Source organism: Arachis hypogaea, chromosome 12, assembly GCF_003086295.3.
Source record: "Arachis hypogaea cultivar Tifrunner chromosome 12, arahy.Tifrunner.gnm2.J5K5, whole genome shotgun sequence".
Lineage (NCBI taxonomy): Eukaryota > Viridiplantae > Streptophyta > Magnoliopsida > Fabales > Fabaceae > Arachis > Arachis hypogaea.
Window position 1 is genome coordinate 83,318,491 of NC_092047.1, and position 11,361 is coordinate 83,329,851.

At 35.1% G+C, this 11,361-nt stretch overlaps 2 protein-coding genes across 2 annotated transcripts; one reads left to right on the forward strand and one right to left on the reverse strand.

Moving 5' to 3' along the window:
• Positions 1 to 377: 377 nt before the first annotated feature.
• Positions 378 to 1,607, forward strand: LOC112730174 (uncharacterized). The gene is made up of 3 exons (XM_025780274.1): positions 378 to 955; positions 1,062 to 1,128; positions 1,308 to 1,607. The coding sequence occupies exons 1-3, from the start codon at positions 378 to 380 to the stop codon at positions 1,605 to 1,607; spliced, it is 945 nt and encodes a 314-aa protein (XP_025636059.1).
• A 1,576-nt stretch (positions 1,608 to 3,183) lies between these two features.
• Positions 3,184 to 7,668, reverse strand: LOC112727591 (uncharacterized). The gene is made up of 3 exons (XM_025777397.3): positions 7,075 to 7,668; positions 4,798 to 5,027; positions 3,184 to 3,622 (listed from the first exon to the last, which is right to left on the reverse strand). The coding sequence occupies exons 1-3, from the start codon at positions 7,421 to 7,423 to the stop codon at positions 3,344 to 3,346; spliced, it is 858 nt and encodes a 285-aa protein (XP_025633182.1). The 5' UTR covers positions 7,424 to 7,668; the 3' UTR covers positions 3,184 to 3,343.
• Positions 7,669 to 11,361: the final 3,693 nt, after the last annotated feature.

The following is an 11,361-nucleotide window of genomic DNA, read 5'->3' on the forward strand; positions in this document are numbered from 1 at the left end:
CGATACTATTTTATTTTGCCCACCGGAGGAGGAGACCATTAGAAACTATGCCAGACTCTTAAGGTGTTTTGAGATTATGTCGGGGTTAACGATTAACTTTGATAAATCCAGCTTAATCCCAATCAATTGTGAACAGCTCTGGACTGACAACATGTGTAGCTTATTGGGATGTAAAGAAGCGAACCTCCCAGTCCGTTATCTTGGCATTCCTTTAGGAGCAAACCCGAGGCTGGTAAAGACATGGAAGCCGATAATTGACAAGGTTGAGGAAAAGCTCAGTTTGTGGAAGGCTAAGGTGCTAAATAAAAGCGGGTAAGCTAGTCCTTATTAAGTTTGTGTTGAATAGCTTGCCAGTGTACTATCTAAGCCTGTACAAGATGCCGAAGGCCGTGGCAGAAAAGTTGATATCATTACAAAGAAGATTCTTATGGAGTAAGGAGGAAGGTAGGAATGGGATAGCACTAGTCAAGTGGGAAGTGGTTCAGGCCCCTAAAAAGGAGGGAGGCTTGGGGGTAGGAGATGCAGTGATTAGGAACTCCGCCCTACTATTTAAGTGGTGGTGGCGATTTTCAAAGGAGGAGTGCCCTTTATGGAAGAAGGTTGTTTGCTCCTGTTACGACCTGAAGCCCAATATGATGTTATCATCTCAGCAAATGCCTACTAAAGGGGGACCGTGGAAGGACATATGCCAGTTGCAGCTCAAGGATAGTAATGTAAGGGACAAGTTGATTACTGGGTTGTCTATGGAGGTGGGTGATGGCAGGAGGACTCTTTTCTGGAAAGATGTCTCGTTACAAGGCGGTTCCCTCAGGTTGAGGTTTCCGAGACTTTTCTCTATTTCAAACCAGCAAGGATCTGTCATAGGGGATTGCGGATTTTGGGATGGGCTAGAGTGGGTATGGAATTTCCAGTGGAGGCGAGGCCTATATCAATGGGAGTTGGAATTATTGAACAGGTTACATGAGGTTTTAAGGCCTATAAAACTAGCAAGTGATAAGCAAGACAGACTTGTATGGAAGTATGGCAAGGAAGGAATTTTTTTAACTAACTCTTTTGTGCAGGTGGTGCAATCAGAGACTCTCCCAGAGGATATCACAAGTTTCAGCTTCACCAGAACCATTTGGAAAGGTTTGGCGCCACCACGAGTGGAGTTATTTATTTGGTTTGTGCTGATAGAAAGAGTAAACACTAAAGAAAGACTACATAGATTGGGAATACTTAGGCATGGGGACAATATATGTGTGTTTTGTAAAAGAGATGTTGAACATATTTACCACATGTTCCTGGGGTGTGAGTTTACTTGGCAGGTATGGTGTCGATGGCTTTCTGATCTCGGGAGAGCGTGGTCTATTCCGGGCTCACTCAAGGAACATTTTGAGAGTTGGACAGGTGTCGTGAACAGTAATGAGGAGCGGAATCAGTGGTTAAGGTGCTTCTTTGCGGTCATTTGGAATATATGGCTTGAGAGGAACAGACGTATTTTTAATTCCAAAGAAGGTGGTTCAGAAGAGGTGTATCAATGGTCCTTGACCAGTTATAGAGAGTGGAGTAGCAGGAACCGTGTTGTTGTTGATGGCAATGCCGGAGATGACAACAGGGGTAGTTGATTTACTTTGCTATATTTCCTTTATTTTAATGTCCTCAGTTTGATTGTATGCTGCTCCACTGTATTGTGTTGAGCTTTCTTGTTCAAAAAATTAAAACTTTTCAGTGCTTGAACAATTGTTTGAACAAATAGAAGGTGATTTAGGTGATGAGAACATTTGTGGAATAAAACACACTGCAGAAAGGATTTCAAGAACTAACAGCATTTTTTCAAGTTGTTGACGGTACTGGAGATTCATACATAGTCCTGCATATATAACATTGGTGATCAACAAAGATGCAATCGAGAGGAGAGGAGGAGTATGGCGGTGATTGCGAACCGTGAGGGGAGGAGGGTTGTGGCGGTGATTATGAACCGCGAGGGGAGACTGTGGCGGTGGTGATGAGAAATTGCGACGAGAATGGCAGTGTGGTGGTGATAAATTGCGACGAGGAGGGCGCTGTGGTGGTTGGCAGCGCTGAGAATCGCAAGGGAGGCGCTGTGGTGTTTGACGGCGGTGCAAATCGTGAGGGAGGATGACACTCCTGAAGGACGACGATGGCGAGAGTAGTTCGAGTGGGAGTGGGACACAATCACAGTGCGTTATCTTATGGGGATGTGAGAGAGGAAGAGAAGAATACGGCATTATGGGAATTGTTTTATAAAATCTAATTTTTCAAACCATTGATGTCAATTAATAATAACTTAATAAAATAAATTAAAATAACTATAATTAATTGAGTTGTTTAATTTTTGCCTCGTTAGACATTTAGTTTCTTATATTTTTTCTTTTCAAAATATTGGATAAACTCTGTGGTTTGTGTATAAATAGTTAAATACAGAGAGTTGTAACAGTGTTTCGTACTGTGTTATTCATAATCAACACTTCTTGACTCAAACCTGATAGAGTAAAAAATCAATTAACCACGCAAGTTGACGTCGTATTCCCGTGCACCGCACAGGGTAGTGCACTAGTAGGTTTTGTAAATAGAGAAGATGAGAGAACCTTTTTAGTCTTGATCAAAAAAAAAAAAAAGAAAAGAGATTTTTGCCCTCAGTGTGTATATATATATATATATATATATAAGACAAGGAATTTGAATTTTCTTGTGAAAACAACAAACTAAGCTAAACCCCAAATTGGCACTTCTTATTTAAACTATACATATTTATCATTACATATTTATCATTCTTCGTTTTGAGTAGCATACACTTACCATTCATGCACTATATCCACCACATACAGTCTTCGCTGATAAATTAAAACGATATTATTCGGTTGCAAAGGTCATGTTTACCTTCTCTCCATGCATAGAGCAGATACGTCATAAAGAAAAAAAAAAAAAACTTTTAACTTTCTCATGTAGGACTTTTTTGCCGTTTTAATTTAACCAAGAAAAGAAAAAGGAATAGAAGATATTAAAACACAGGCGAGAAACATATAAAAAGGTCACGAGATAATAGATAGTTACATTATCATTAGGAGATCTGAGTGTAAAGTTTACCAGTGCAAACGGTACAAAAAAGATAAGGGTATAATAGTCAACTAAAGAGGTGATATTGGCGAGCATAGTTCTGATATAATTCAAGACAATGACTATAATTTAACTTTAAAATTTTATTTTTATTTTTACAAGAACATAACTGAAATATTTTTTCCACTAAGTTTATATATATATGAAAACTTCATAGATGCAGCTCGAGCAGATGTAGGGGAAGATAATTTTACATTTTGGTATAGCAACATTTACACACAATTCAAAGAGAAGAATAAATAGGTAAACCTGCTAGAGTTGTTCCAGAATCAACAATAAAATTATTGCCGGTGACATATTCAGATGAATCGTGAATCAGGTAACGAACTAAAGATGTCAATGCTGGATTCGATGTGCCATAAGTTCTCAATGGTACTATTTTCTTCATCACATTATCTAACCAATCTTTTTGCATTAAACTCTCAGTGATTTCAGACTTGAAAATTCCAGGGGAAATAGAATTCACTCTAATTTTGTTCGACCCCAATTCCATAGCCATAACCTGCCAAACATCAACACACAAGTTATACAAGTACATCCAATTACGTAATGTCACATCAACAAAAATTACTATCTTTTACATTGACCACATAAACGGTCATCTAAACAGGCGAAGGTGATTGGACAACTATATAAAACGTATATTTGAATAACGTATACCACATTTTTTAGCACAAAGTCAAGCAAGGTTATTCTTATGTAAAGTTAATGTAGATGCCCCAGGAATGGTTTATGCTTAAATGCCATTGTAAACTTATCTTCTCAATTAAAAGCTTACTCTTTGGTATCCTTAATAAGCGCCAACAAATTCCTAGTTTAGGTTATTTTGAAAATTAGCCCGGGATCCATTAAGGCAGCAGCAAAGATATGCAGCAGAGATATGGTTTCAATTTCCGTATCATCAATTATAGCAATCACTGAACATGTTAACCAATATTCAAGCAAATTTCTCAACAAAAACTGAGCTGATTTTCGCCTTTTGATTGGCCTTATCAGCATCTAAGCTAAGGACCATTGTTTTGTCTTCCCATTCGGGGTAATGCAGCAGACAGGTGTTGGATGGTTGCCATATCCTCATCCACCAAACTTCCTTGCCAATGCATCATCCCGATTGGTCATGGAAAGCGGAAGCAAGCCATGGCATCAGGGTCAAGGTCTAGCAGTTTCGATTAAGTTGGATGGATGGCTGAGCTATTTCGAACTCGGATATAGTCATCCTCCCTTTCTTCTCCTTCTGCTCATTCTCTCCATGGCCTTCACAATTCCTCTCACTTCACTACCTCCCAACTACTACAACGATTTCTCAGGTCAATGGTTGTCCTCCCAAATTCCATGTCCTACACCTTTCTCTTTAGACCCAAACTCTTCCCTCACCTGAGAGTGTTTCTACCCTTGTTCCACCATTGCTAAGAAATCGTCCTTCATCTCTTCCGAGAGATCTTCCTCTTCCATTACTATTATTTCAACTACGTTTGAGTACAAAAATGGTTGCCAACTAACTACAACCTCATCCAGCTTATCTCATTTATTGCCGTTAAGTCAATAAAATAGTTTAAATAAAAAAATTTAAACTAAGGGGGAACAGGGGAACTTAAAGAGGGAAGCAAAAAGAAAAATTATATATAAATATAAATGAAGAGCTGGATTCTAGAAGAAAAAGAAAATGTCAAAGATTACCTTTGTTAGTGTAATGACACCTGCTTTTGAAGATGCATATGCAGCAGCTCCAGGCAAATGACCACGATTCAGACCAGAAGTAGAAGAAATGTTAATAACAGATCCCTTTTGCTTTGCATCACACATGCGTTTGCATACATATTTCGCTACCAACCAAGAACCAGTTAAGTTTGTTCTGAGAACATGATCCCATTCCTTCTCAGACAATTTCAACGCCGATTTAACAGTTCCTAGACAAAACAAGAAGGTAAATGCTTTCATATTTTTCATACTAAAACCTCACACAATACATGTTAAATATCAGAGATGGGGAAAATCAGTTAGTCTCCTACTGTGATATGAAGATTATGTTTTCTTTTTCACATACTACATGTAATGTTCCTATAAAAATTGGTTGTGTAACTAAAACAACTCAAACACAGAAAAGGAAGCATGAAAAGTCTTGGGAAGAAATAATCAAAAAACCATATGGTATGCATGCCAAGGTGGAGGTGACAGTGCCAAAACAAGTAGTGACACTTGCTGGTCAGAAATCCTTTTTAACACAATGACACTCATTTCAGCTCTAGTAGTGATAATTCAAAACTTCATCCCAAAAAAGAGTTTATGCCTTTCACCCTCACTTCAAACACACATACCTCGGATCAGTCAAATAAGATACTACCCATAGCCAATCTGCCAGACCCTACGACCATACCATGAGGGTCTCACAGACTAGGCACATTACAGCAGCAACTATTTATCCCCAACTAAATTTCTACACCACATCCACACTAGCAACGACAGACAAGAAAGGATTTAGCTAACAAGGCCATCAAACAAGCACACACCACACACGTACCAGTGTATCAGCTATTCTTAGTTCTACTCATTTTTGTTGCTTTTTGAATCATTGTAATCATCTGGACTTGATTCACATAACACCAGCACATGCGGGACTAAGCATAGTACCTCTTCGACTTCGCCATTAGGGACTATATTAGTGCAACAGAATTAGTGATTATATTTTATTTCTCATGTTCCTATCTTCACACCATTTATCAATCCAAAAGGATATTAATTATCCTTAAAATTAGCTCTCAGTATTTATAAAATCAACTAACACAGCAAAATACTTATAAATAGTACATCAGTAAATGTCAATGACTATCAGACTTCTCTTCTTTTCTTTCTCCCCTAAATTTTGAAGAACATTATAATTGTTGGCCTCGAACTATGTAGTTTCCAGTTTCCCAAGAACTCAATATTCAATTCAGTAGTTCGATGCGAAGAAATTGCAGACGCCCTCAATCTTCTAAAATTAACAAGCAGAGAGCTTCTCATTCACCAGTTTAATTGACATTATCCACCACACTGCATTTGTTTTTTCCTGGTACTTTGGTAGTGCCTAATTTGTCTGTTATACTTGAAGGAAAGAACACGCTTTAATCAATTTTCCTCAACTTAGTTATTTAATCATTTTTTTAAGAAGAAAAGAAAAATTCCTTGTGCCTATTTTCAAGAAACCTCAAGCTGGCTACAAACACATGACCCAGTGCAAACCGTTGCAAGCATCAAGGAATACCTGGAGTTTCCATCAGCATGTCTCCATTCAACTATAAATTATAACAGCTACTGATTCAAAAGCACAATAAACCGTCAACAATGATGCTTTACTCCGTAATGGAGTTCAAAAATGTTATGTAAATATTTATAAAATTTAATTTTGATACCATTAGTGTAAGATGTAGTTCAATCACAACCATCATTTTAGATGACCAGGTCAACCTAAAAGATAGTTATTTTTGTTGACATCGAATTTCATAATTAGATGCACGTGTAAAACTATCAAAATTAAATTCATATTTATATGTGTTTCATATTTTCATATATATATATTTTATAGAACAAAAGACCAGCAAATATTATTTCTTTTGGCTAGGACTTGACCAGCAATAATTTGCATCCATATTTACAAACCTTTTGCACACAATAAACATATAATTTGAACTTATATTTACCAGAATTTTGCACACATGAATCAATAAAATTTGCACTCACATTTTTTAGAATTTGCAAATATGAATTATTAAAATTTATTTGTGATAATTTGGTGTTTGCGCTGGTGCTTAAAATATTAAAAATTGCTGCCCCAAGAGTTTTTCTATTTTATATAACTGGCTTATTAGTAACAGCTTTGAGATGTACATGCAGCACTATGGTTTCTCTAATAGATAAGCTTTATTTTCGGGCAAGAATAATGATCACAATTTTGTTTCCGAAGAGTTTTAGATTTACCTCTTACGCCAGCGTTGTTAATCAAGGAATCAATGTGCCCAAACGCGTCCCACGCGTTCTGCACAGACCTCTCGATGGTGGGGCCATCGGCACACACGTCGAGTTCCACGGCGACCGCACGGTGGCTACTTGCACCGCTGCCTTTCTCCGGCGAGGCCATCTGATTGATTTCGTCGCACAGAGACCTGAGGCGGTCCAATCGGCGAGCCGCCGCCACGACCCTGCAGCCGGATTTGGCGAGGTCGAGGCAGAAGTCCAGGCCGAGCCCGGAGGAAGCACCGGTGACTAACACAACCTTGTCTTGGAGGTTGTGCCATGGTTCCAGGTGGTCGGAGACCTGTGACGGCATTGGTTGATTTGGGCTTGCCGATTTGAGTGGAGGTGGTGTTGTTTAAAGAACGGGAAAATGGGGAAAATGAGGAAAATGAGGAGTTTGACAAAGAAGCCAGACAGAGACATATGATATAACACTAGAAGCCTATACAAGTGAAAAGTTTGGCCATCTATACCATGTATAAAAAGGCTGTGTTCGGTGGCGAATTTTCTGAATATTGGGGTCAGATTTGAGATTTACCAAAATATTGAAATTTTATCAATGATTTTTGTTAATATAGAGGTGGTTAGAAAAGATAAATGGTTACTCAATTTTTTAATATTTATTTTTTCTAAAAAAATTGTTAGTAACCATTTGAATTGACAGAAAAAATAAATACATAATTACAAAAATTTTAGTAATGATTTTAATTAATTGAAATTTACTTTTTTAGAAAAATGAAATCAATTGAGTGAGACTTTGATTTTTTTTTAAATGTAAATCGTTAAAAGTAGTTAAATAGGTTTAATTATCATGTTAGTTAATATAGTTTTACTAAATTAATAATTAAGTTTTTATAATTTTTTATTTAAATTTTATATTATTTTTAATTTTATAATTAAGTTCTTTCTATGTTAAAAAAATTAAAATTAATAGAATATTTTTTTAATTTGCAGAAAAATAATTTGTTAACTCTAATATTTTTATTTGATAAGAATTTAATTACAAAATTAAAAGTAGTATAGGAATTTAATTAAAAAAATATATAAAAATCTAATTACAAATTTAGTAAAATTACGAGAACTAGCATAGTAATTAAACTATCAAAATAATTAAGAAGAAGAAGAAGTTTTTAATTACAAATAATAATAAATGAAAATAATTATCATAATAATATTAATTAATAACAAAAAGATTCTGTAAACTGAAATATGTCATTTTATATTCTATTTTTTAATCATAGTAAATTTGTGGAGTACACTAATATTTTTATTCATAAAGTTTTAAACACTAATAAATCTACTCTTGAAAAAAATAAATTAAAATTATACTTATGAGATGAGTTTCGTACGATAAAATTATGCACACATTGAAAAATTACTTAAAAATCTCAAATTACTCTTTTTCCTAACCATAATCTCAACACCTCTTTCTTAAATCTCAACCCTCCCTTTATTCTGGATTTCACCACCTACACCACTGCCATCAATCCTCAGTCCTACCTTACCATCGTCTACACCCTCTTTCTTATTGCACTTCTCACGACCATGATCCTCTCCCTTCAATCCTGATTTCTTGTCTCATCTTCCTAATGAACTCTTCAAATTTTTTATTCAGTTCTTTTGAATTTTCTACTTCTTATACTTCTTTATTATTTATTTCCACCAATAACTCATACCTAGATATTCTAAAATTCTTAAGGGGTAGTGAGGTCTCAGATCAAGAGCCATAGAAAAATTCAATTCTAGAAGAGATCGAGAACCAAGGAATAAAATGCAATTAAGGCGTAACTAGAAGATCTTACATTTAGATACAAATTAAGAGAGAATCAACCAACACCATCATCAACAAAACCATAGTTGGTGGCGTCAATTTCCAGCAAAAGAGGTTGCGGCTATGAGCTAGGATCTGGTAACTACTTCTCTTGGTACCTGATAATTGTCGATTCAATAAAGCAGTGTGGATAGCATGACACTGGGGACAGTGGCCGGAGACTAAAACTATAGAGGATGATTCGAACCAACAAGAGATGAAAAACAGTGTCTCAGTTGGCAGATTTGGTAGCGGAGCAGGACGCGTTTCAAAGATAGGCTGGTGTTGATGGTCGTCGTCAGAGCTATCATGGTCAGGGCAGGATCAAAACAATCAGAAAGTTTCATTAAGGCTTAGAAGAAAATGATGATGATGATGATGATGATGATGATGATGATGATGATGATGATGATGATGATGATGATGATGATGATGATGATGAGTAGTTGTATTGATTTTATCATAGCTTGTATTATTCTTTGTGTTATGTATAGAATAAAGGGAAGGTTGAGATTTGGGGCTGATGGTTGGTGGCAGCAGTGTTGGTGAATGAGGTGGTGAAATTCATGAAAAGAAAAAAAGAGAGGGTAGATATTTGGGAAGGGGTGTTGAGATTAGGATTAGAAAAAAGGGTAATTTGGGACTTTTAGGTGATTTTTCAATGTTTGGATAATTTTGTCGTACGGGCCCATATTTCATGGGTATAACTTTAATTTTTTTCATGGATAGATTTGACAGCGTTTAAAACTTTCGTGGGTAGAAATAGTAGTTTATTCTAAATATGTGCTAATAACAATAACTACAATAAAAACCTTAAAATATATCTAAACATTTTTTGTTAATAAGTAGATATCTTGTTATACTAAAAACTATTATTATTATTATTATTATTATCCACACTCATACTATAATAACAACAAAATAATTTAACTAAATCAACTCTAATTAATATTAATGTAAAAAAATTTATAACATGAAAAATAAAAAAGAAATAAATTTTTTGAGTTTGGAAAAGATTTTATTATTTATTGTAATGACAAACATTTAGTTGATTGCTTGAGGATTGATTTTAATTTATGGTTTGATTCATTGTGCAATAAAATTTTAGGATAGACATTGGTATAAATGCTCATTTGATTATATTTAAAAAAAATCAACCATCAAGATCAAGATATAAGGATAATATGGAAGACTGTTACCAATAAAAAAGAAAAGTATCATTGACAATTATGAGAATTGATTAACATAATGGCTAGTGAGAATCATTAAGCTTCGATTTTGCTATAGGAAAAGTAAGGAGAAAATTTAGAATTCATATACTACATGTTTGAGTGTCATTCTTTTTTATTGGATCTCAATTCGATATGTTCTGTTTTTGTTTTGAATCATTCTAGTAAATAGAAAAAAGGCTTATTTGATTCCTGAAAAGATAAATCTGTAGGGGGTGAGAACCTAAACACATAGTCTCACCACATAGTTTTAGAATTGTCATATGAAGGTGTTTAATAAGAAAACTATTTTTGAGATCAGTGATTATCGTTATCTTATGAATCTTTTGAAAATCGATGGTTTAACTATCTAAAACTTCAAAACCTTTTTAAAAGAAATCAGTTAATTATCCAAAAATCAAAAACTCACTTTTCTTATAAAAGAATATTAAAAGTTTTGTAATAATATGAATGACCAATGATGAATCCATATTTGATGGTAAATTTTGGCTTGAAATGAGTAGATTTCATCACATAAACTCACATTTATTCACTTGAATAACATACTTTTGTGATTCCTCTCTAAATTGCACCTAAGTATGAAAATATGCTATTTTGTGCTTAATATGATCAATTTAATTCCACCTTATTCCATTCGAGCCATGATATATTTTGTTCAGTGATTTCAGGTCAATTAGACAAGAATGACTTGGAAAAAGTGGAAGAAAAGTATGCAAAATGGGAGAACACAAGAAGAAACAAAGGAGATACACACACACACTGAAGTGTGCATACGCACAACTTTCTGTGCGTACGCACAAGACGAAATTCAGTAAGTTTAGGTACGCACAAGTCTGAACACATAACTTCATTAAAAAATCACGTGACTCGCGATTTGGGACCTTTTGGCCCAATTTTGGATGCCCAGAAGCTGAATTGAAGCTCTTTCAAGGGGAAAACATTCCAAGAACACACACGTTGAATTTTATTTAGTTTTTAGAATGTTTTGAGAGAGATTTCTAGAGAGAGGGGCTCTCTCCTCTCTCTAGAAATTATGGTTTTAGATTTAGATCTCTTCTAAGTTTAGATTTTGATTCTTGCTTTAATTTAGTTTCATTTACAATTCCTTCTTCTAGCCTCATAGTTCTTGTAGTTTTTTTACGTGTTACTCTCTTTATTTTGATACCTTTTATGTTAATGAACCCTTGTCAATTTGGAGTTTCTTTAACACAA